The 21,229-nt window shown below is 51.4% G+C and overlaps 2 protein-coding genes across 2 annotated transcripts; one reads left to right on the top strand and one right to left on the bottom strand.

Moving 5' to 3' along the window:
- Positions 1–2,638: 2,638 nt before the first annotated feature.
- On the top strand, positions 2,639–5,077 carry LOC114887385 (cytochrome c oxidase subunit 7A1, mitochondrial). Its single transcript, XM_029209058.1, has 4 exons — positions 2,639–3,538; positions 4,255–4,341; positions 4,467–4,551; positions 4,945–5,077. Exons 1-4 carry the CDS (start codon positions 3,302–3,304, stop codon positions 4,995–4,997), a joined length of 462 nt encoding a protein of 153 aa, XP_029064891.1. The 5' UTR covers positions 2,639–3,301; the 3' UTR covers positions 4,998–5,077.
- A 712-nt stretch (positions 5,078–5,789) lies between these two features.
- On the bottom strand, positions 5,790–13,042 carry CAPNS1 (calpain small subunit 1). The gene is made up of 11 exons (XM_029209046.1): positions 12,930–13,042; positions 11,908–12,119; positions 10,960–10,993; positions 10,591–10,680; positions 10,365–10,422; positions 10,203–10,267; positions 8,647–8,715; positions 8,467–8,545; positions 8,213–8,329; positions 6,472–6,530; positions 5,790–6,287 (listed from the first exon to the last, which is right to left on the bottom strand). Exons 2-11 carry the CDS (start codon positions 12,099–12,101, stop codon positions 6,261–6,263), a joined length of 792 nt encoding a protein of 263 aa, XP_029064879.1. The 5' UTR covers positions 12,102–12,119; positions 12,930–13,042; the 3' UTR covers positions 5,790–6,260.
- Positions 13,043–21,229: the final 8,187 nt, after the last annotated feature.

Raw genomic sequence — 21,229 nt, 5'->3', positions numbered from 1 at the left:
CCCCACTCATGACAGGTAAATCCTGGTGGGTTCCTGCCCACCTCTATCCTGAGCTGTGAGACTGTAGCTGAGCTAAAACACCCTCAGACTCCTGACCAACAGAAACTGTGAAATAATGTTTATTGTTGTTTTAAGCTGCTACATTTGTCACTTGGCATTTATATATTAGAACTCGTACCATTCCACCAAAAAATATTTGAGTATGTATTTCTAAAGTGTAGAGACTCATTTTTTAAAAACACAACCACAACAGCTATAAAATTTTAAATTATTTACCATAATAAAATATCCAAGCAGTCTAGTTAAGCACACACTGATATCTGCAATCTACTTTGACATGGATCAAAAAATGATATGGGGGACTTCCCTGGCAGTCCAGTGTTTAAGACTCCGCGCTTCCACTGCAGGGGGCGTGGGTTGGATCCCTGGTCAGGGAACTAAGATCCTACATGCTGGGCAGCACAACCAAAAAAAAAAAAAAAAAAAGATGTGGCTTGATGGATTGATAGAGGCATAGATGGCTAGTTCTGTGATAAAGCAAATGTAGCAAAATATTTATTATAGAATCTAGGTGATGGGGACATGAATGTTTACTAGAAGGTTTCTTCACCCTTTCTGTATCTTTGAAATTTTTCATAAAATGTTGAGGGAAAAGTCAATCATTGTCCAAATTTCCAATTGTCTTAAAAATGTTTGGGTTTTTTGTTTTTTACTGTTTGTTCATATCAAGATCCAAATAAAGTCCACATGTTGAGATTGGTTGGTATATAAGTTCTGTGTTCTTTAAACCACAGAATTTTGGTGCCTTTTTGTTATAGCAGTAAGTGTTCATGCTAACACAGGGCAGCAGGGCTTACGTCCCCCAGCTGGTTCTTTATCCTGAAGTTGAGCCCTTTTGTCCTGCAAGTGGATGAACCCATTCCTAAAGGAGACCTGAGTGATGGCAGCAGCAGCTTCTTGCCTAGGGCTTCCTGACCAAGGTCAGTGTTACAGGGTGTGTTCTGGACTCTATCCCTGCAGGGGCAGCATCAGAGAACAGCTTTCCTAGGTCCTGAGACTCATTCCTACAGGACTAGCCTAAAAGCAAGGCATATGTCCAGTGCAGTTGCACAGAGCCCCACACTCATAAGTGTGGTAGGTTTTTGTTTGTTTGTTCTTTGGCTGAGAGGCTTGCAGTATCTTACTTCCCCAAGCAGGGGATCAAACCCGAGTTCTCAGCAGGGAAAGCACAGAGTCCTAACCACTGGACCTCCAGGGAATTCCCCTCAGAAGCATGAGGTTTTATGCTCTGTGGCTGCCATCTTGTAATTCTTCACGTTATCTTTGAATTTGTGTTTTATAAGTGAAGTCGGCTGGGACGATGGAGCAGGCGCCAGGGACTTGGAGCCTGAACCGTGTGCATTCTCTCCTCCCACCACTCTCCACCTCCCTGAGACAGGCTCTTAGCTGCCTATTCTTCTGCCTCCTGGGGGCCTGGGCGTAGGGAGGGTCAAGGTCCACCACACACATCCCATGGCCTCTGAGGATAGGGCAGAGTGGCAGCTACCCCCTCCTCAGTTGGCACTCCACGGCACATTTAGCAGGTGACCCGGCAGGGGCGAGGGTCCTGCCCACCTCTGATCCAGGTTTCTGGCTCTTCTTGGAAGGGAAGTTGCATCACCCTGTAGGGAGCAAGCCCGTGGGAAGGAGAGATGCCTTGTTTGACTTCTCCACCTCTGGCCAGGGCACGAGTTGGTCCAGTGGCTGGTGGGGAGAGGAGGAGAACCCAGCAGCCAGCAGCCGTGTGTGTACGCACACACAAAGTTGCAAGGCAGGTCCCCCAGGTGACTGTGAGAGTTTGTACTCACCCCAGGGTATCCCTTACTCTAGGGAGCATGACATTGTATAGCAAATTAAAAACACCATGACAGGTTAAGAGCAATCATGGAAAAAAGAAAAAAAGCTTTACATTTTAGTATTTTTAACAGCAATTTTTTTTCCTGCTGTTTGAACGAGAGATCCCACGTTTTCATTTTGCACAAGGCCCCATAAATTAGGTAGCAGCCCAGCTTAGAAGGCACTCCTTCAGCCTTTCCAAACTTTCTGGTATCCAATTCTCAGAGCAGTTTCTATTTTCTTCCCTGAATACTGATCCTACATGACTGCAGATAACAGGGGACAGCTGGGTAAGTGAGCACATGTGCGGCCACTTCCCGGGGATGCCCAGAAATATCTAGATGACTAGAATCTAGGCGAAGCACTGAGGTCCTTCTTTGTTAAGTGGGTGGGAGCGACCAAGTTAGAGAACATTTGGGTTATATTGTATTTCCTTCAACGAAAATTTATCAAATCTACCCATGCGGGACTTCCCTGGTGGCGCAGTGGTTAAGAACCTGCCTGCCAACGCAGGGGACACGGGTTCGAGCCCTGGTCCAGGACGATCCCACGTGCCGCAGAGCAACCAAGTCAGTGCACCACAACTACTGAGCCCATGAGCCACAACTACTGAGCCCATGTGCCTAGAGCCCGTGCTCCGCAACAAGAGAAGCCACCGCAATGAGAAGCCCACGCACCGCAACGAAGCGTAGCCCCCTCTCCGCAACTAGAGAAAGCCCCCGCGCAGCAACAAAGACCCAACGCAGCCAAAAAAAAAAAAAAAAAAATCCACCCATGCGCCAGGTGCTGGGGATGCAGGGGAGTCTAAAGTCAACAGATAGATAAATAGAGCAACTACACCGTTTTCCAGGGTGAAGAACTGAGTGCGGAGGTGGGGGTAAGATGAATGAAGAAGCAAAGATGGTGGCTATGCGGCAGAGTCATTTTGTGTGCATGTTTAACCTCTGCAGAGTCAGCTACATGGATTCACCATAAACCAAGAGAGATAATGAAAAATAACTATTTAAACAAGGAAAATTATCCTGCCTTTCATTCCACTCAGTGAGGAAGCAGCATATGCCCCCGTGAGTATGAGATACGGACGTAATCTACTACTTCCTTGGTTCCCATCACTCACCTGGATGAGGTGTGAGTTGAGTGCATTTTCCATACTACATGGTCCCTAAACCCAAAATGAATATTGACGTTTAGCCAAAGCCACAGCAATCTGTTTCAATATGGGAGGAAAAAGGACCGCACTTGACATAATGAAAGATGGTATCTTACCTTCCTTTACTCGCTCTCCAACGTCAGTCGGATAGGGAGAGACCCGAGGGACCCGACGGAGGACTTGCACTCGCCCCAGGCCGATATCAACGCAGAAACAACCCAAAAATGAATTCTCTGGAACCGCTTTCCTCTCCACGCGGACCAACAGAATTCCGAGATGAGTAACAGATGGGTGCTCCAACCATTTGGCGCTGGGATGCGGGGTTGGGGTTGCAGCGTCTTCTCCGCCCACCTATTGGACGAATCGGAAAGCGGCCGCCGGGACCTCGCTGTCCTGGGGCTCACCGAGGGCGTGGCCTGGGACTCCCCCGGAGGGGAGAGCACCGTCTGTCCTTGGGCGGAGAGGGGAGGCGACTCCGGCCGAAGAGGAGGACGCAGGATGAGGGCCCTGCGGGTGAGGGCCACCATGGGTCGGGCTGGGGCCCCCAACCCGGAAGCCCTCGACCCTATACGAGACTCCCCAAACATTCCGGGATCTGGGGACTTGGAACGTGAGCCCCCTTCAGGGCTCGAGACTCCCTCCTAATAAGCCTGGGGCCCCCTCCCCCCAGCTCCCAGTCCAAGAGCTTCTGAGACAGCCGGGGACCCGTTAACATGGCCCAAAGCCCCGAGTCTGAACTTCTTCCCTTCATCCAGGGCTCCCGTAATACCTCGGGACTTAGGCACCGGGAACGTAACACCCCTTCCCCGCCGCCGAAGCTCTCGGGCAGCCGGGAAATCCCCCAGGCACTCCAGCTCCAGTCCTGACGTTCCCGGCACCTGAGCTCCTCCCATTAACCCAGGAAACTGCAAAAAACCTCTCCGGGACTTGGGCCCGCAGAACATAGTCTCCCTTCTGGGTCCAATCCTCTTCCAGTAATACCCTCTAGACAGCCTGATAACCTCCAAGCCAGACCCTCTAGGCACGAGTCCCCTTCTTCTGGGCCTTTCTTGAGAGGACACCCTCCCCCACTCTTGCTGCCAGTTCCGATCTTGCCTTTGAGACGCTCCCAAGGGACAGGACCGTCCCCGAGTCAGAGCCTCGGAAAGTCCGACACTCTCTCCCCAGCGGGACCTCCTCCGGGACACCCCTCCAGGCGCCTCCAATACCCAGCCATCCCCTCTCCACAGGTCTCCCAGGCACTGGTACGCTCCTTTAGCTCAACCGCCCGGAACCGCTTCGAGAACCGAGTGGCTGAGAAACAGAAACTCTTCCAGGTAGGCGGGGCGGGGGGGAGGACCCGGGGCCGCCTGCTTGGTCCTGAAGACGAGTTGGGGGAGGCAGGGGCTTAAGGTCTACCGAGTAGGCAGCGCCTTTCCAATCGTTTACCCCCAACATCCAGGCGGACAATGACCTCCCGGTGCACTTGAAGGGCGGTCTAACCGACAACATCCTGTATCGAGTGACTATGGCTCTGTGCCTGGGAGGTGAGTGCAGGGCCTGGCTCAGCCTGAACTGCGGGAGGGAGCGGGATTCGAGATGGAGAGGGGAAGGGGCTGGTTCCAGCGCTGGGGTTTTGGGAGGGGATTGGGTTCTGAGCTGGTGTGGGACGGTATGGGGCTCTGGGCTGGCAAATAGGAAGCACCCTAGGGCTTGGGCTTCTGTCCCAGGAGGGCGGCTGGGCTAGTGATGGGTCTGGGGAGAAAGGCCAAAGCCCGGTCTGGATCAAGGTCCAGCATTTCCCCAGTTGAAGTGAAGTTTGGGAAGGGAGCTGGAGCCTGAAGTAGGGCTGAGATCCAGGATGGTGACTGAGGAGTCTGCAGGGGGCTCAGGGAGGGAATTAGGGTCTCATTCTGTATCCCCCCACACTCCCTCCCTAGGCACTGTCTACAGCCTGTACTGCCTTGGCTGGGCCTCCTTCCCTCAAAAGTGAAACCAAGAAGTCTGCAGGACCTGAATAAGCATCAATAAATGTGCTGGCTTCTTGGGGAAGCCAGCCCGGCTCTGTCCTCCGTGTGTGTACCTCCCAGCCTTCCACCAACAAGTGATCTCTGCCCTGTGGACAGACCATTGCCCCAGCCCTGAGTCTCCGACGCTAGACCAGGGCTATCCCTAGGATGTCGCTGCCTCTCAGCCCTCCCAGCACCCCTGGGCTGCCCCTCAGGGCCTGGGGACCTGGAATGGGACAGGGGCTTTGTATCCTAGGAGAGCAGCCCCTCTCCCTGCAGAGGCCAGAGGGTGGGAAGGAAGATGCTGAGCATAATGTATGACACACAGAGGCAGAGGCAAGTGAGGACAGACTCACTCAAGCACAGAAGCTGAGAGGGGCAAACATGGCCTTGGGGGACAGAGCCAGGGGTAGCACTAAGACTTCCCACCAGCATGGCTCTTGGAGCAGAAGCAGAGATGGTCCAGGCTTCTAGTCTTGGCCTCCACAGGCTCTGTGAGAGATCTCAGCAAGAATGAGGCTACAGGGACTTCCCTGGTGGTCCAGTGGTTAAGACTCCGCGCTTCCAACGCATGGGGCGCAGGTTCAATCCTGGGTCAGGGAACTAAGATCCCACATGCAGCGGGGCCAAAAAAACCCCAAAAAGAATGAGGTTACAGCTCAACTGGGATCCAGAATTTGAAAAAAGACCAGGACTAGAAGACAGGCGGAGACAGACTCCCTCTGCCCCAAACAGAGCCAGAGACACCCCTCAACTCTCAGAACAGGAGGCAGATCTCAGAGAGAGCAGCAACTAGGGTGCATTTATTTCCTCCTGGGCCTGGCAGGCTGGGAGCAGAATACAGACAAAGGCACTGGGGCATGTGGCCTGTTGTGGCCTGGAGTTCAGCTGCCTGGGTGGTAACTGAATGGGTGTGCCAGGGTGTGTAGGGACTGGAGTGATCCAGAACTGAGAGAAGGGCCCTTGGGGTGTGCAAGCAACACAAACATTGGGCTTGGCACAGAAGCAAGAGAGGGGTTATGGAGTAGATGTGAGATGGGTGTGCTGGGGCGGGGTGTGTTGAAGCATGTTGGGCCCTGGCTGTTGACTGAGAATCCAGGTGCCAAGGGCTGGGAGAACAGAAAGGCCTGTGGGTCAGCAGGAGCCATGAAGATGTGACTGCAAACAGGATCAACCCTGGGGGAGACTGAAGAGTCCAAGGTGACTCCTACAGCGAGGCGATGAGGGGGCAGGCCTGGGACTCCCGTTCAGGAATACATGGTCAGCTGTAGCCACTGGGGAGAGGAAGGCACCAAGAGTGAGGATCAGGGAACCTAAGAATACCAGCAGCCCTTCTCTGCCCTCACCCAGGGGTCGCTGGGAAAATAGGAGGGAGGGAGCCCCAGCCCAGAGCTGGTACAGGGGAATGAGGGGAGGGGCCCCCTGCTAGGATCCCACATCCCAGGATGGGGTTCTTACCTCCTGGATGTTCACCTGGATTTGTCCAGTGCCATCTTTGTCAAGAGATTTAAAGGCACCTGGAGAAAGGAAGGGTTGGAGGGATTGGCTTTTAGGATAAAAATATATTAATATATGGGATGACAATAATAATGGCTAGTACTCTGTGCCAAGCAATGTATAAAGCGCTTTCCATGTATGAACTCATTTACTCCGATTCTGTGAGATAAGTGTCATTTTAAAATAAGGCACAGAGGGATTTCCCTGGTGGTCCAGTGGGTAACACTCCACACTCTCAATGCAGGGGGCCCGGGTTCAATCCCTGATTCGGGAGCTAGATCCCGCATGCATGCCACAACTAAGAAGTCCACATGCCGCAACTGAAAGAAAAAAAAGATCCTGCATGCCACAACAAAGATCCCACGTGCCACAACTAAGACCCAGCACAGCCAAAATAAATATTTTTTTTAAAAATGAAAACAAAATAAGGCACAGAGAAGTGCAGTTATGTGCCCCATGTCACACAGTGTAAAAGTCAGAAAAATGGGATTGGAACCCAGACTGCTACCCACCTCAATAATGGGCTCCATATCCTGACCTGCATGCCCCCCATCACCCCTCTGCCCAAGCCCCAGCCTCCCGCCGACCGGCTCCACACGCCTGGTACCCCGGAAGCTGTACCCACTACTGGCCCTCCCAAGGCCATTTCTTGGGCCCTCTCATACACGACTTCTGGCATCAGCTGCCCTATTGTCCTTTCCCACCTTCCCTTCATGTCCCCGACACACCTGCCCCTTTTCCTCTCCCCAGGCTCTTAATGCATTGTCTTCCCTGGGCTCTTGGGACACCGGGAGATCTTCCTAAAGTTAAACCTGAGACCCTGTCATTCCCCTGCCTGGACCCTGTCCACTGTCCCCAGTAGAGTCTGAGCACCCCTGAACTTGGCATTCACAGCCTGCACAGCCTGACCAGGCCCATTGCTCCTGCCTCCTTTTATGCAACTCTCAGACAAATCTGAGTTCAAATTCTAGCTTTGCAACTTCCTAGCTAAGTGGCTGTGAGCGAGAAATTTTGCCTCCTTGAACCCTAGGTTCCTCCTCCAGAAAATGGGGACAATAATTCCCACTTCGCAGGGCTGTCTTAAGGATTCAGTGCGTTAATGTTCACAAGAGACCGCATGATCCAGCCCCTACTGACCCCTCCCAGCCTTATGTCTCCCCATCCCACCCCCTTCCTAAAATGTTTAGCACTCTGAACCAAGTCCAACCAAAATCATCCAAAGCACCATCTACTCTTTCCTTTCTAGGCCTTCGCACAGGCTGTTCCCGCTGCAACACTCGTCCCCACCCTCTTGCTGGGGTCACTCCTCATCCATCAGGTCTCAACTCACATGTGCCCTCCCTCCTCCAGGAAGCCCTCCTTGACCCCTTAAGCTGCATCAGGTGCCTTGTTAGGGTTGAATAGCTGTGAGAGCTCCCCCAGTCACAAATCTAAACCCAATCTGCCCTGAGCTTCCCCCTCACAGCCCTCATCACTCTGCCTAGGCTTCCCCGATCCCAGCCGTAACCACTGTGAGCTGTCACTTTCTGGGAATTTGCCTCTCCTCCTCTGGACTGTGAGCAACATGCGGGCAGAAGCTAGGGCTATTTCAGTCGCTGCTGTGCCCCTAACATTGCCCACCTCAGGGTCAGGCTCAGAGGAGGCTTGGCGGATGGAAGTTGGACAAATCCCCACCCAGGAAGAGAGCTGGGGTGTCACTCACGGAACATGGCATCCAGTCTGACCAGGCAGCTGATGAAGTTGTCAAAATCCATGTTCCCTTCCTCATCTGAGTAGCGTCGGATGATCATGTTGTAGAGATGCTCATTCAGGTGGAACCCTGAGAACGACTGTCTCTCAGGTGTGGGGGCCACATAGCCCAGCCCTCCCAGCCCCGGGATTCAGGCTCAGCCCAGCCCAGTGGGGGCTGCCTCACCAGTCCCACCCCCAGCCCCATCACGTTCCCGCCAGCCACACCTGCTGCCTCAAAGGCCCCCGGGAGTTCACTGCTGCCAATGGTCCCTGAACAGTCAATGTCAAACTGTTTGTATATGGCCTGTGGGGACAAGGAGGTCAGGGTTCAACTAAGCATCATGGGGCATGGCATCTCCATGGCTTGGGGGTCTTTGTGCTAGGAGTTTCAGAGGCTGCACACACCTGCCACTTTTTGATGTTGTTCCACAAGTACTTGAATTCCTCGAAGCCCAGCTTGCCGGTCGTGTCACTCTGGTGAGACGGTGTTAAGAATAAATGTGCCCAGATATGTGCACTGTGTGCATGATGAGGATAACGGCCAAGCAGGGGAACCTGGGCTAAAACCCCAGCTCCCAGCCCACCCTAGTCATGTCACCTTGGGTGTGGCTTCATTGTTCATTTTGCCGTACTTACTTTAGTCTATATTTCTAAATATAGACTATTTTAGTCTATATTTCAAAATATAGACTCTTTAAACATAACCACGGGGAACTCCTCATTTATAAAATTCTTCAACAGTAATTCAATGTTATAAATGTTAGGACATGTAAAAAACAAGGGTATCTTAAAACTCTAAGGAAATAAGGGATAAGAGTAAATACCTGCTGGGTTTCTGATAAAAAGTGAATGAGGGGCTTCCCTGGTGGCGCAGTTGTTAAGAATCCGCCTGACAATGCAGGGGACATGGGTTCGAGCCCTGGTCTGGGAAGAGCCCACATGCCGTAGAGCAACTAAGCCCGTGCACCACAACTACTGAGCCTGCGCTCTAGAGCCCGCGAGCCACAACTACTGAGCCCGCGTGCCACAACTACTGAAGCCCTCGCGCCTAGAGCCCGTGCTCCGCAACAAGAGAAGCCACCGCAATGAGAAGCCCGTGCACCACAACGAAGAGTAGCCCCCGCTTGCGACAACTAGAGAAAGCCCACGTGCAGCAACGAAGACCCAACGCAGCCAAAAAATAAATAAGTAAATAAAAATAAATAAAAAGAAGTGAATGAGAGGGCTGTATATTGGTATAAAGCCCTTAGCTCAGGGGTTGGTACTTAATAAATTCTCAATAAATAGCAACAATGGCCAAGACTTATCAAATGACCAAGTACACGTCAGACAGTGCTAAGCTTCTCAGGAACATCACTTTTGTCACTAAATCCTCAAGACACCAGTCCCACCAGTATTATACCCCAGTGACAGAGAAACAGATTCAGAGCTGAAAAATCTACCTGTGTGAGATCATGGTAACAGTTAGCATGTACAGACCACTTATGTGCTATGTACTGTGCTAAACCTTTTGCATGTAACTCCAATTTGGTATCACCATTATCATTCACCCGATTTTACAGAGAGGCAAATTGAGGCACAGAGAGGCTCAGTAACCTTGCTAAGGGCAGAGCTGGATTTGTTTAACCCTATGCAACATGTTATGACAGCTGTTACTATGTATTGCCGCATGTCCAAGGTGGGTGTGTTTTGTGATATATACATGTCTACATCTGTGGATATGAAAGCTACACACTGACCGCCCAAATCATGCTCTCAGAAAATCCCCTCTTGGGAATTCCCTGGCAGTCCAGTGGTTAGGACTCCTTGCTCTCACTGCCGAGGGCCTGGTTTCAATCCCTGGTTGGGGAACCAAGATCCCACAAACCATGCAGCACAGCCAAAAAAAAAAAAAAGAAAGAAAAGCAAAAAAGAAAATCCCCTCTTCACCAAGGCCTCCGCCAGACTGCCCTCAAGGATACATCCATAACAGCCACCATGCTGCGACATGTGTCAATGCCAAAACCATCAGTCTTCAGATCAGGATCTGTGGGATGCAGGTTGAAAGTCAGAGGCCAGAGATCACAGCTACCCCAGTCGCCATGCCTCTAAACCTGCCCTGTGTGTTGACCCCAGTCACTCACGTCGGGTCACGACTTTGTTGAGAATGTTCATGAGTTCTGTGGCACTGACCTCCATGTCCTAGGGAGAGAAGTTAGGAATGGGTCAGGGGTGACTGAAAGGGGTCTGGGCATGTCATGAAGGAGGATGGGAACTTTGGGATTGCCATGGTCGAATGTACATGTAAAGGGCATCCAGAGGGAAGGCATGGAAGGGTGAGGACACTTCTGGGGGCCCCAGGTTACTTACCTCTCCAGCCAGCTGGGCAAAGAGCCTCCGGAACTGCCGGACCTCCTCACTCTCATTGGCCTCGATGTTGGAGTAATGGGTGCGAGGGGGCTGCAGAGGGAGGAAATCTCAGAGCAGGTAGGGAGAGGGGTGCCCTGGCCAGGACAGCCTTAGGTGGGAAAGTCAGAGTGGGCTGGGTGGCTGAGTGACCAATGAATGAGAGGTGGTCAATGAATAGGGAGTGGATATAGCTAAGTTTAAGGATGTTACAAGGGAGAGACTTAATGAGATAAATGTCATAAGGAGAAGTGTGGGGCTTCTTCAAAGAGACAAGGGTGGGTCCTTGTCCCTTTGAAGAAGAGGGGTCTCCGATTGTGAAGGGTGGCTTACCGGGGGCTCTGGGTTGTACTGCGCAGCCGCCTCACTGAAGGGAAACAAGGGGCAGTTAGTGCCAGGGGGCGGGGCCTCCAACGGGCAGCACCAGCCCCCACACACCAAGCCCCCAACCCCCAGCTCGCCGCCCTACCTGTTCCCTCTGCCCGCCACATCAGTCCTTGTCCTCACCTGTCCCTATCCTCGCTGCCCTGGTTGTGCCGCCACGGTAGGACCCCCTCTTGCCAGGGCACACCCACGCAATGGCAGATTTCTCAGAAGACGGGAGCTCATTTCATAGAAGCTCGGCCCCAGCTTCCCGGGGCCCCACCCTCCTGGGTTCCACCTGTCTAGGAACCTGCTCCATCGCCACGGCTTCTGAACACTTGTGTCTTCCCAAGATCCCACCCCAGCTCCATTAGTTCTCACCCCTTTAAGGGATCACACTCAGTGGCCAAGACTAACGAGGCCCCTACCGACGCCCTGCCCTACCTCCACCAGGCCATTTTTCTATTTTAACCAGCCAGTTCCGAGTCAGGCCCTGCCCCTTCAAGGCCATTTCCCCTGTCCCATTACGGTTAGACCTCTTCTGGGCACGCCTCATTGACCCACCTACGAGGGCCACGCCGCGCCCATAAGACTAGCCGTGCCCCCATGAAGTGATACCCAGCCTCACTGGCTCCGCCCCCTTAACGTTTGTCTCCAGGTTAGCGGAAGTAGGCCGCGCCAGCCCCATTAAGCCCCACCTCCCAAAGCCCATCAAATTGTGTCCCCACAACAGACTACCCCCTTGTCAAGCCCCGCCCCCATGAACTCATTACGGTCGGCCCCCTCAAGACCGGTCTCCTAGCCCAGTCCCGGCCCAGCCTAATTAAGGCTCCTGGTCAGTGTCCAGGTTACCCCACTCTATTCTGGCTGGACAAGCCTCTTCCTCCAGGCCCCGCCCCTCTTCAGGCCCCGCCTTACCTAATGGCGCTAATGACCCCGCCCAGGATGCGCATGGCAGTTCCGCCACCGCCGCCGCCGCCGCCGCCGCCGCCGCCTCCTCCTCCGCCGCCGCCGCTGATCAGGCCTCCGAGCACATTCCCTAGGCCCCCGCCCAGGCCCCCGCCTCCCCCGCCGCCTCCTCCACCCTTCAAGAACGAGTTAACCAGGAACATGGCTGTGACTCAAGATTCCTGAGGAGGGAAAAAGGGGTCAGGTGGCTGTCTCGTCCCTGAGCCCGCCCCTTCCCCCACAGAAATACACATTTCTGACTGCTGGACTTGGGGGAGTGATACGAAGCCGCTAGGCGGAGACCTGTCCTCCGGCTGCGGCTTGAGGGTCCATTCGGGATGGGGTCTGGGCTTCTGGGGGAAGGGTCCGCGTCTGGCTTGAAGGACTCTGGGCTGAGTCTACGCATAGGCATCATTAAGCACCAGACACCGGCCAGGTCAAGTGGGGTTCTCGAGATGGGGGCCCCAAGCTGACTCTCGAATCTGAGATCCAGAGCCCTAAGACTGATTTAGGGGTTTGGGGTGGGTCGGGAGCGTGGATCAGAAATTCTCCGCCTGGAGGCTCCTGGAGCAGAGTTTAGTAAATCCAGAATGTGGGCTTGAGGGTTTAGGTACAACCAGCAGCGGGATTAGTCTCATCGCTGTGTCTATGGGTTCGGGTCTAAGATACTGAGTGTGAGCCCCGGGGCCCGGGATAACGGAGTCCCCGTTAGAATTGAGAGCACGGATCCAGGATCGTAGTCCTGGAGGCCACACCCAGGGCTGAATTTACGGGGTACCTCTCAAATCCATGGGCTTCTATTTTAGATCCTGAGAGGGAGGGTGGAAGAGTCCCCGGGGCGGGATAACTAGGGCCGGACAGATCTGGGGGTTCGAATCTGAGATCGTGGGTGTGGTGGACCCCTGAGGACAAGATTTGAGCATCTTTTCGGGTCTGGAGGCCTCCAGGGCCGGGTTTACAGAGTGCAGGGGGAGTCCGGACTGGGCGCTCACCGCCTCGCTCGCGCGTCGGCCGGTCCGCTAGTCTGTGCCGCTCTGGGGCCTCCTGCTGCGTCCGGCTGCGCAGGGAGGGGCAGGTGACTCAGGCGGAAGAGGCCGGATTAGGCACTTGCGGGGCGGCCCAGCGGCATCCGCACGGTCCTAGAGCCGACATTGAAACTGCGCGTGTGCCTGCGGGCCCCGCCTTCTGTAATGGGGTGCGGCCGCCCAGGCTCAGTCCTGCGTTTCCGGTGCTTAGCGTTCCGACACCGCCCTGACTTAAAAGAGCTGAGATTTTTCCCTACACTTATTGGTTCCAGGTGCAGGCGCCCGGGGACGAGAACTCCGAGGTGACTTGAGGACTCGTCGTGCCCAAGGTCACCCCCTAGTGTTGTAGTGTGAATGTTCGCCCCAAAATCAGCCTCCACCCAATCACAGATGTGGTTTTCAGTCTCCTCGGAAGGGAACTCTTGGGACTCTTGGCACTTGTCGCCTATCCTAGCCTTGTCGCGACAAGCAGCAGTTGGAGGCCCCGAATTATGTTTGGCCCACAGTCCGGGGACAAGCGCCCACATCTGTGGCGGGGATCCTGCGGCACAGCCCTGATGGCGTTCCAGTTCCGCCTACGAATTGGACTGTCTTGTGCCTTCTCAATCCACACCCCTTGGCCCCCTGAGTCAGGGTCACCAGAATCATTTTTCCTGGACGGGCCCAAAGTGTAGTCTCAGTCTTACAGTCTCTGAAGAGGGGCCCAGACACAGGATGAGTCCCCTGGCCACAGCCTGGTTTCTGAGGCTAGATGTTCCCAAGGTCGGGTGGTGGGCAGGGTGTGGAATGCAGCTGAGAGGGAAAATGGCAACTGAAGCCACCTTTGGGTATCTTTCCCTTGCTCTCTGCTTCCAACGTCCAACCTGTGAGGGCCCAGTACTTTTTCAGGGCTCCTCAGAGGGAGCTAAATCTGGCTCCCCCAGGCAGTCTGGCTGTCTAGCCTTTAGCCTCTCCCTGGGAAGCTGGCTCAGCCTGAGTTTGAATCCTGACTTTGCCCTTAATAATTTGGGATCCCAAAACAGTGAGCTGAGCAACGATCTCCTAATCTGTAAAATGCAAACGAAGGTTTCCATGCCCTCACTTTCTAGGCCCCTATCAAAATTAAACAGTAAATGCTTCGTAAATAGTAGCTATTATCCTCTGTGTCTCGTTCCTCCTTAGGTAATACTGATAAAAAAATAACTGCCAAGCACCCTCCCAAGTACTTTATGTATATCGGGTCATATGTCCTCATAACAGTCCTATGGGATGGATGCTATACATTATCTCCATTTTACAAATAAGTAAACTGATTCTGAGTGTAAACTCCCAAGCCTGTACTCTTGAGCACTACTGAAATCGAGCAGGACCCTGTAGGGCTCCTGGGCACAGAAGCCTTTCTGTGTCCCCTGTTTCTTGTTTGTAGGAAATAGGCTTCAGCCTCCATGACCTTCCTTGAGCTCCAAAGGGCAGGTTCAAACAGCTGCTAATCAGGGAAGGGAGGGGATGCGGAGACAAAGGGAGGAGCAGTCCAGAAAGAGTAGTGCAGCCTTGGAGCAGGGTCCTGGCTCCTCAAGGAATACACATAACAATATCTTTGAGCTCTTCTGCAGAACTAAAACCCCCAACAAATGGAAGATGTTAACTATTTGATGAAGCATTCTTCATTCCTGAGAAGTGCATCAGGAGACCAAACTCCTCACCAAATCCCCCGGTTTGGGACACAGTTTTTGAGGCCATGAGCCTGTTGTGTCCCTGTTTGCCTGGCAAAGCAATAAAACTCTTCTTTTCTACTTCACCCAAAACTCTGTCTCCAAGATTTGATTTGGCACCAGTGCACAGAGGCTGAGTTTTCAGCATCGTTACCCTAACGCATTGACTCTTCAATAATATAATTAATATGATAATAGCTCAAATAACAAGCGCAACAGACAAAACCCCAGTCACAGCTATGCTTCCTGAAGGCTTGCTGGGGCTGCCACATAAGCCTTATCTATGAGGCAGGAACTAACAGGAGAGAAAATGGAATCTCTGAAGGCAGGGTCACTTGCCTGAGGTCACAGAGGGTGGCAGGACCAGGTCTGAACCTGGGCTTGGCTGTTGCCAAAAACTTTTGGTGATGACTAATCGGGATTCCCTTCTGACCACACCCCTCCCTGCCAGTCTGAGTAGCTTCCTTCTCTGCCCTCTCGGGGGCTCACTTGCTGACAGGCCTTTGCATGGGCTGTGCCCTCTATCTGGAACACTCTTTCTGCCTTTTTTGCCTGGTTTTTTAGCCACTCAGGTTTTGGTGTCAGGTCAGGAGTCACCTCTTCCAGGAAGCCCTCCCTGTCTGAACCTGAGACTGAAACTGAAGCTTGCAGTTACATGCTTGTAACATACTTTCTCATAGCACTCACTGCCAATTACAATCATATTGTCATCTAGGTCTGGCTCCCTGACCTCTTAAGCCCGGCCAGCTCTAAATCTTAGTCCTTCTCTCTAGTTTACTCATGCCATCATGGATCTCCCTCACATGCATGGCTAAAATTCTATCTCTAGGCAATTCCCTGGCGGTCCAGTGGTTAGGACTCCAAGCTTTCACTGCCAAGGGCACGGGTTCAATCCCTGGTGGGGAACTAGAATCCCCCAAGGTGTGCGGTGCAGCCAAAAAAAAAGAAATCCATCTCTAGGCTATCAACACCCAAGTTTCTGTCTTCAGCCCAGATAGTTCTACCTTCAGGATCCTACATCCTGCATCCTACTCAATATCTCCATGGGGGTCTTAGAGATGTCTCAAGCTTGACACATCTTAAACTGAGCTCCTGACCTTCCTCCCAAACTGCTCCCTCCCCACCTTCCCCATCTAGGCTAATGGCACCTCTATCCTTCCAGTGACTGAGACCAAATACCCTAGGTCCATCCTTGACCTCTGTTTCAGACCCACTCCAACTGTCAGCAAACCTTGGTGACTCTACCTACAGAATCTAAACTCTCCTCCCCTTCCGCTGCCCCCAACCTGGCCCAGCCCCCACCCTCTCCTGCCTGGACAGTTAGAGCAGCCTCCTCCCTGATCCCCCAGCTCCTGAGCCTGCCCTCCCAGTCTTTTCCCTAAACGCAGCCAGAGGGAGCCTGTGAACACCTGAGGCAGATCAGAAACCTACTGGCTGAGCCCTCCCTTGGCTGCATCTCACCACAGTAAGAGTCAAAATCCTCACAAGGCCACCAAGTCCCTAGTGATCTGCCCTGTCACCTCTCTGCCCTCATCTCCTCCCCCTTAAGAAAGTGAGGCTTCCCTGGTGGCGCAGCGGTTGAGAGTCCGCCTGCCGATGCAGGGAACGCGGGTTCGTGCCCAGGTCCGGGAGGATCCCGCATGCCGCAGAGCTGCATGCTGGGCCCGTGAGCCATGGCCGCTGAGCCTGTGCATCCGGAGCCTGTGCTCCGCAACGGGAGAGGCCACCACAGTGAGAGGCCCGCGTACCGCAAAAAAAAAAAAAAAAGAGAAGAAGTCCTACTGGCAGCTTGACCTGGATGTTCCCAGTTGAACGAAGAAAAGACATAGACGAGGAGGCTCTGCAAATGCAGCAATATCCAAAGAGCCCCTCTCTGGTCACACTTGGGGGCCGATACTCCATTACCAAGGCCCTCTCTAGCCCCTCCTTAGCGTCTTACCTCTTACTGCCTCAAGACTACACACCTAGTGATCTCAGGAGGGTGCTCTCAGATCTCTGCTTTAACCCCACACTCCTCATCCCACCTGACACTGGTCTAACCATGTATCACCTGCTAACACAGTGTACAGTTTAGGGACTTCCCTGGCAGTCCAGTGGTTAAGACTCCGAGCTTCCACTGCAGGGGGCGCGAGTTCAATCCCTGGTCAGGGAACTAAGATCCTACACGCCCGCCATGTGTCACGGCCATACTGTACAGTTTATTTACTCAGTTTCTTGTCTGTTTCCCCCACTGGAATGTGAGCTCCTCGAGCGCAAGGATTTCTGTCTGTCTTGTTCACTGCTATCTACCCAGTTCCTAGAACAGTGCCTGGTTCATCTTAGGTACTCAAATATTTGTTGAAAGAATGAAATGTTTTGTGTGGATTTTCTCGTTGAATTTTCAGCACCATCCATGAGATAGTACAACAAACATTACTAAAGTCTTCCACCATCTTCCAGGCTCCTTTGAATTCAGATATGGTTATGTGACTTGCTTTGGCCAATAAAAACGTGAATGGAAATGTTGGGGGTGTCATTTCCCAGTAGTAGCATATAAAGGCCTGTGCAGGATGCTCCATGCTTTAATTTTTTAATGCCCTCAGGTTGCCTAGGCAACTCTGGAAGCTCTGCAAGCACAGAGGTGCCACAGGAAGGAAGCTAGCTAGATCCCTGAGCCATGGCATGGAGGACATCTGCTAATTTCTGTGAACAAGAAATCAGTTTTGAGGTGTTATTCCACTAAGGGTTAGAACTCAGTTGTTACCTCCACATAACCTAGCCTATTCTGACTGATGGTAGAAGTTATTATCATGCCATGAGTTAACCAGAGGGATGGGATTACTTGTCCAACATCACACAGCTAGTAAGTTCCAGAGTCAAGATTCTAATCCAGGAAGGCTGACTTTGTAGCTTATGCCTCCTCCTCCCCTAGCCCGCCTCCTGGCATGTGGGACCTTAGTTCCCTGACCAGGGATTGAATTTACGCCCCCTGCAGTGGAAGCACTGGAAGTGCAGAGTCTTAACCACTTGACTGCCAGGGAAGTCCTGTAGCTTATGCTTTTAATTCTCACAATTTTCTGCCTCAACGATGTTAATGTTATAATGCCGCCACCAATTAATAAACTCAAAATAGTCATAACTATCCTAGCTAATGCCTCCTGAGGGTTTGATGGGACCAGGCTGGAGTAACTGCATTACAGGCATGTCTTTCAAGGCCTCTCACAACCCTCTGAGAAAGGAACTAACATGAAAGGAAGTGGAGGTTCAGAGAAGTAGAGTCCTTTGCCTGAGGGGATGGCAGAGCCAGTTTGAACCCAAGCATGGTTGATGCCAAATAGTTCTGTGATGTCTACTCCGGTTTACTGTCCTTTCACTGTCCTCCCTTCACCAGTGTATTAGTCAGGGTTTTCCAGACAAGCAGAACCAATAGGATGTAGAGAGAGAGAGAGGAAGAAAAAGATTTATTATAAGGAAATGGCTCATGAATGATTATGGAGGCTGAGAAGTCACATGATCTGCTCTCTGCAAGCTGGAGGCCCAGGAAAGCCAATGGTCTAAGTCCTGGTACAAGTCTGAAGACTGGAGAACCAGGGGAGCCAATGGTGTAAGTCCCAGTCTGAGTGCAGGAGAAGAGGAGAAATCTGATGTTCCAGCTCAGTGGTCATGCAGAAATGAATTATTCCTTCTGAAACTGAGCAGGATCTTGTGTGGCCTTCCTGGGGACAGACACCTTCCCCTCACCCGTGTACCCTGCCTCATGTTTGCAGAAAAGCTTTAGCCTCCTAGGCCTTCCCCGAGTTCCAAAGAGCAAACTTAATCAGAGAAGTGAGAAAATGCAGAAACAAAGGAAAACAATCAAGCAAGACAAAATAATAATAGTTTAGCCATAAAACAAAGTCAAGGACCTTTAGTTCGTCCTCAAGGGCTATAGATAATATCCTGGGCCATATCCTTCAGTTGTTTTGCAGATACTACGCTCATCAGGTGGTGGAAGAAGCTAACTGCATGATGACCATGACCATGTAGTTCCCAGACTGGATGGAGCCTGAGAATTGATAATGCTGACCCCTGTGATCTCTTGTGGTTACCTCACCACCCACCAATCAGAGAATTGTGCACAAGCTGATTACCTACCTGGCAACCCTCTCCCTGACTTTGTCTTTAAAAACACTTCCCTGAAGGAGTTCGTGTCTGTTGTGCATGACCTACCCATTCTCCTTGCTTGGCCCTGCAATAAATGAATGCTGTACTTTCATTCTCCATAACTTGGCGTCAATAGACTGTCTTTGCTGTGTGTGGGGTGAGCAGATCAGTTTGGTTCAGTAACACTTTCTGAGTTTTTTTGTTCTATTCAGGCCCTCTGTACAATCTGACTTTGCAGTTTCTCACATCAAGGGGTAGAGTCTATTTCCTAACTCTTTGAAGCCAGATTGGCCTTGTCATTAACCAACAGAATGAGGTGGAAGGACAGTGTAATACTTCCCAGCCCAGGCCTCAAGGGGCCTTATGTTCTTTTCTCTCTCTCCCTGCGTGCTCTCAGACAATGCCATCATAACTGTCCAGGGCCGAGTTGACCCTCTAGCAAATGACAAATGCAAAAGTAAGCCCAACCAAGATCAGCCAAGTCTGGTCCAGATCAGCAGAACCATCCAGCTAATCCATACACTTTTTTTTTTAATGCAATGTTTTCTTTCATTAATATTTATTTATTTATTTTTGGCTGTGTTGGGTCTTAGCTGTGGCACGTGGGATCTTCGTTGAGGTGCGCAGGCTTCTCTCTAGTTGTGGCGCATGAGCTCAGTAGTTGTGGCACGCTGGCTTAGTTGCACTCAGGGCATGTCGGATCTTAGTTCCCCAACCAGGGATCAAACTTGTGTCCCCTGCATTGCAAGGCAGATTCTTTACCACTGGACCACCAGGGAAGTCCCTAATCCATAGACTTGTGAGAATAATAAATGATTATTTATTATTTTTTTAAATTTATTTTTGCCTGCATTGGGTCTTCCTTGCTGTGTGTGGGTTTTCTCTAGCTGCGGCAAGCGGGGCTGCTCTTCGTTGCGGAGCGTGGGCTCTAGGCACGTGGGCTTCAGTAATCATGGCATGTGGGCTTAGTAGTTATGGCTTGCAGGCTCAGTAGTTGTGGCTCACAGGCTTAGTTGCTCCGTGGAATGTGGGATCTTCCCAGGCCAGGGCTCGAACCCATGTCCCCTGCATTGGCAGGCGGATTCCTAACCACTGTGCAACCAGGGAAGCCCAAAGACTATATTTTTGAGCCACTAAGTTTTGGTGTGGTTTGTCACATAGCAATGGCTATCTGATACAGGCTCCATGACCAAACAAATTCAGAAAATGATGCCTAGGAGATTCCCTCTTGTAGAGTTATCATGGACTCTAGCATGTTAATGAAAATTCCTGCAACGAAGCAGCTCATCTAACTTTGTTCAAGCCAGCAAAGCCCACATTTCTTTTATCAAGGAACCCTTTTATCTTTGAGTATTCATTAACATCTCCTCGGAAATTTGTGAAGCTTTTTTTTGCTTTGTTTTTTCTTGTTATAATAATACAAAAAAAAAAAAGTGCCATGACAATCCTTTCACAAGACCTTACCCACTTCCCTGATTATTTCCAGGGGCCAAATTCCTAGAAACATTAATGATGGGTCAACAGATGTTCACATTTTCAGGCTTTGGACTCAGGCTACACAGTCATTCTCCAGAAAGGTGGTTGCCATTCATATCTCAACCATGGCGGATGGGTCCCTTGTTGCCCTGAACGGTCCTCAGCTTTGAGAAACCAAAATTTAAACATCTTTGCTGATATGAGACAAAAGGAGTTATCTCAGTATTTTAAGTGACATTTTTCAAATACTAGCGGGGGTAAACTTGGCTTTCATATTTAGTTGGCCATTAAGATTTCTTCTATAAATGGTCTTCCTATTCTATGCTCATTTTTATTTATTAGCTTTTCATGTTAATTTCACATTACTTTATTAATATCTTCACTCCTTAAGGGTGTTAATCAAATTTCTATCATTTTTTGTTGCAAATATACTTCTCTAATGCATATTTACTTCAATGTTGGCCATGCCTTTTAAAAAAAATTTATATCCTTTATCTTTTTTTTTTAATTAATTTAATTTTTATTTTATTTTTGGCTGCATTGGGTCTTCATTGCAGCGCGTGGGCTTTTCTCTAGTTGCGGCGAGCAGGGGCTACTTTTCGTTGGGGTGCGCAGGCTTCTCACTGCGGTGGCTTCTCTAGTTGCGGAGCACAGGCTCTAGACGCACGGGCTTCAGTAGTTGTGGCACGTGGGCTCAGTAGTTGCGGCGCACAGGCTTAGCTGCTCCGTGGCCTGTGGGATCTTCCTGGACCAGGGCTCGAACCTGTGTCCCCTGCATTGGCAGGCGGATTCTTAACCACTGTGCCACCAGGGAAGCCCAGCCGTGCCTTTTTTAGACATATAAAACATTCGGCTTTTTATACAGTCAAATTAATCTATCTTTTACTTGGTGGTTTTTTCCCCCACTACACTGAAGTTCTGAAAGTCTTTCCTCATACAGAGGTCATTTACTATTTGCTGGTGAAAATCTTTAGCTTT

The sequence above is a fragment of the Monodon monoceros genome, unplaced genomic scaffold (assembly GCF_005190385.1).
Source record: "Monodon monoceros isolate NGI ecotype Baffin Bay Population unplaced genomic scaffold, NGI_Narwhal_1 Super_Scaffold_10, whole genome shotgun sequence".
NCBI classification, from domain to species: Eukaryota; Metazoa; Chordata; class Mammalia; order Artiodactyla; family Monodontidae; genus Monodon; species Monodon monoceros.
This window is presented reverse-complemented; position numbering and strand designations above follow the sequence as displayed.

What these genes read in the sequence shown, in the direction of transcription:
- LOC114887385 (XM_029209058.1), top strand. Translation starts at nt 3,302, where the DNA reads ATGAGTAACAGATGGGTGCTCCAACCATTTGGCGCTGGGATGCGGGGT. An exon ending in AGAAACAGAAACTCTTCCAG is followed by an intron (nt 4,342 to 4,466) that starts GTAGGCGGGGCG and finishes CCCAACATCCAG; the next exon opens with GCGGACAATGACCTCCCGGT. An exon ending in TATGGCTCTGTGCCTGGGAG is followed by an intron (nt 4,552 to 4,944) that starts GTGAGTGCAGGG and finishes CTCCCTCCCTAG; the next exon opens with GCACTGTCTACAGCCTGTAC.
- CAPNS1 (XM_029209046.1), bottom strand. Translation starts at nt 12,101, where the DNA reads ATGTTCCTGGTTAACTCGTTCTTGAAGGGTGGAGGAGGCGGCGGGGGA. An exon ending in TTGCCCAGCTGGCTGGAGAG is followed by an intron (nt 10,423 to 10,590) that starts GTAAGTAACCTG and finishes TTCTCTCCCTAG; the next exon opens with GACATGGAGGTCAGTGCCAC. An exon ending in CAACAAAGTCGTGACCCGAC is followed by an intron (nt 10,268 to 10,364) that starts GTGAGTGACTGG and finishes TGCATCCCACAG; the next exon opens with ATCCTGATCTGAAGACTGAT.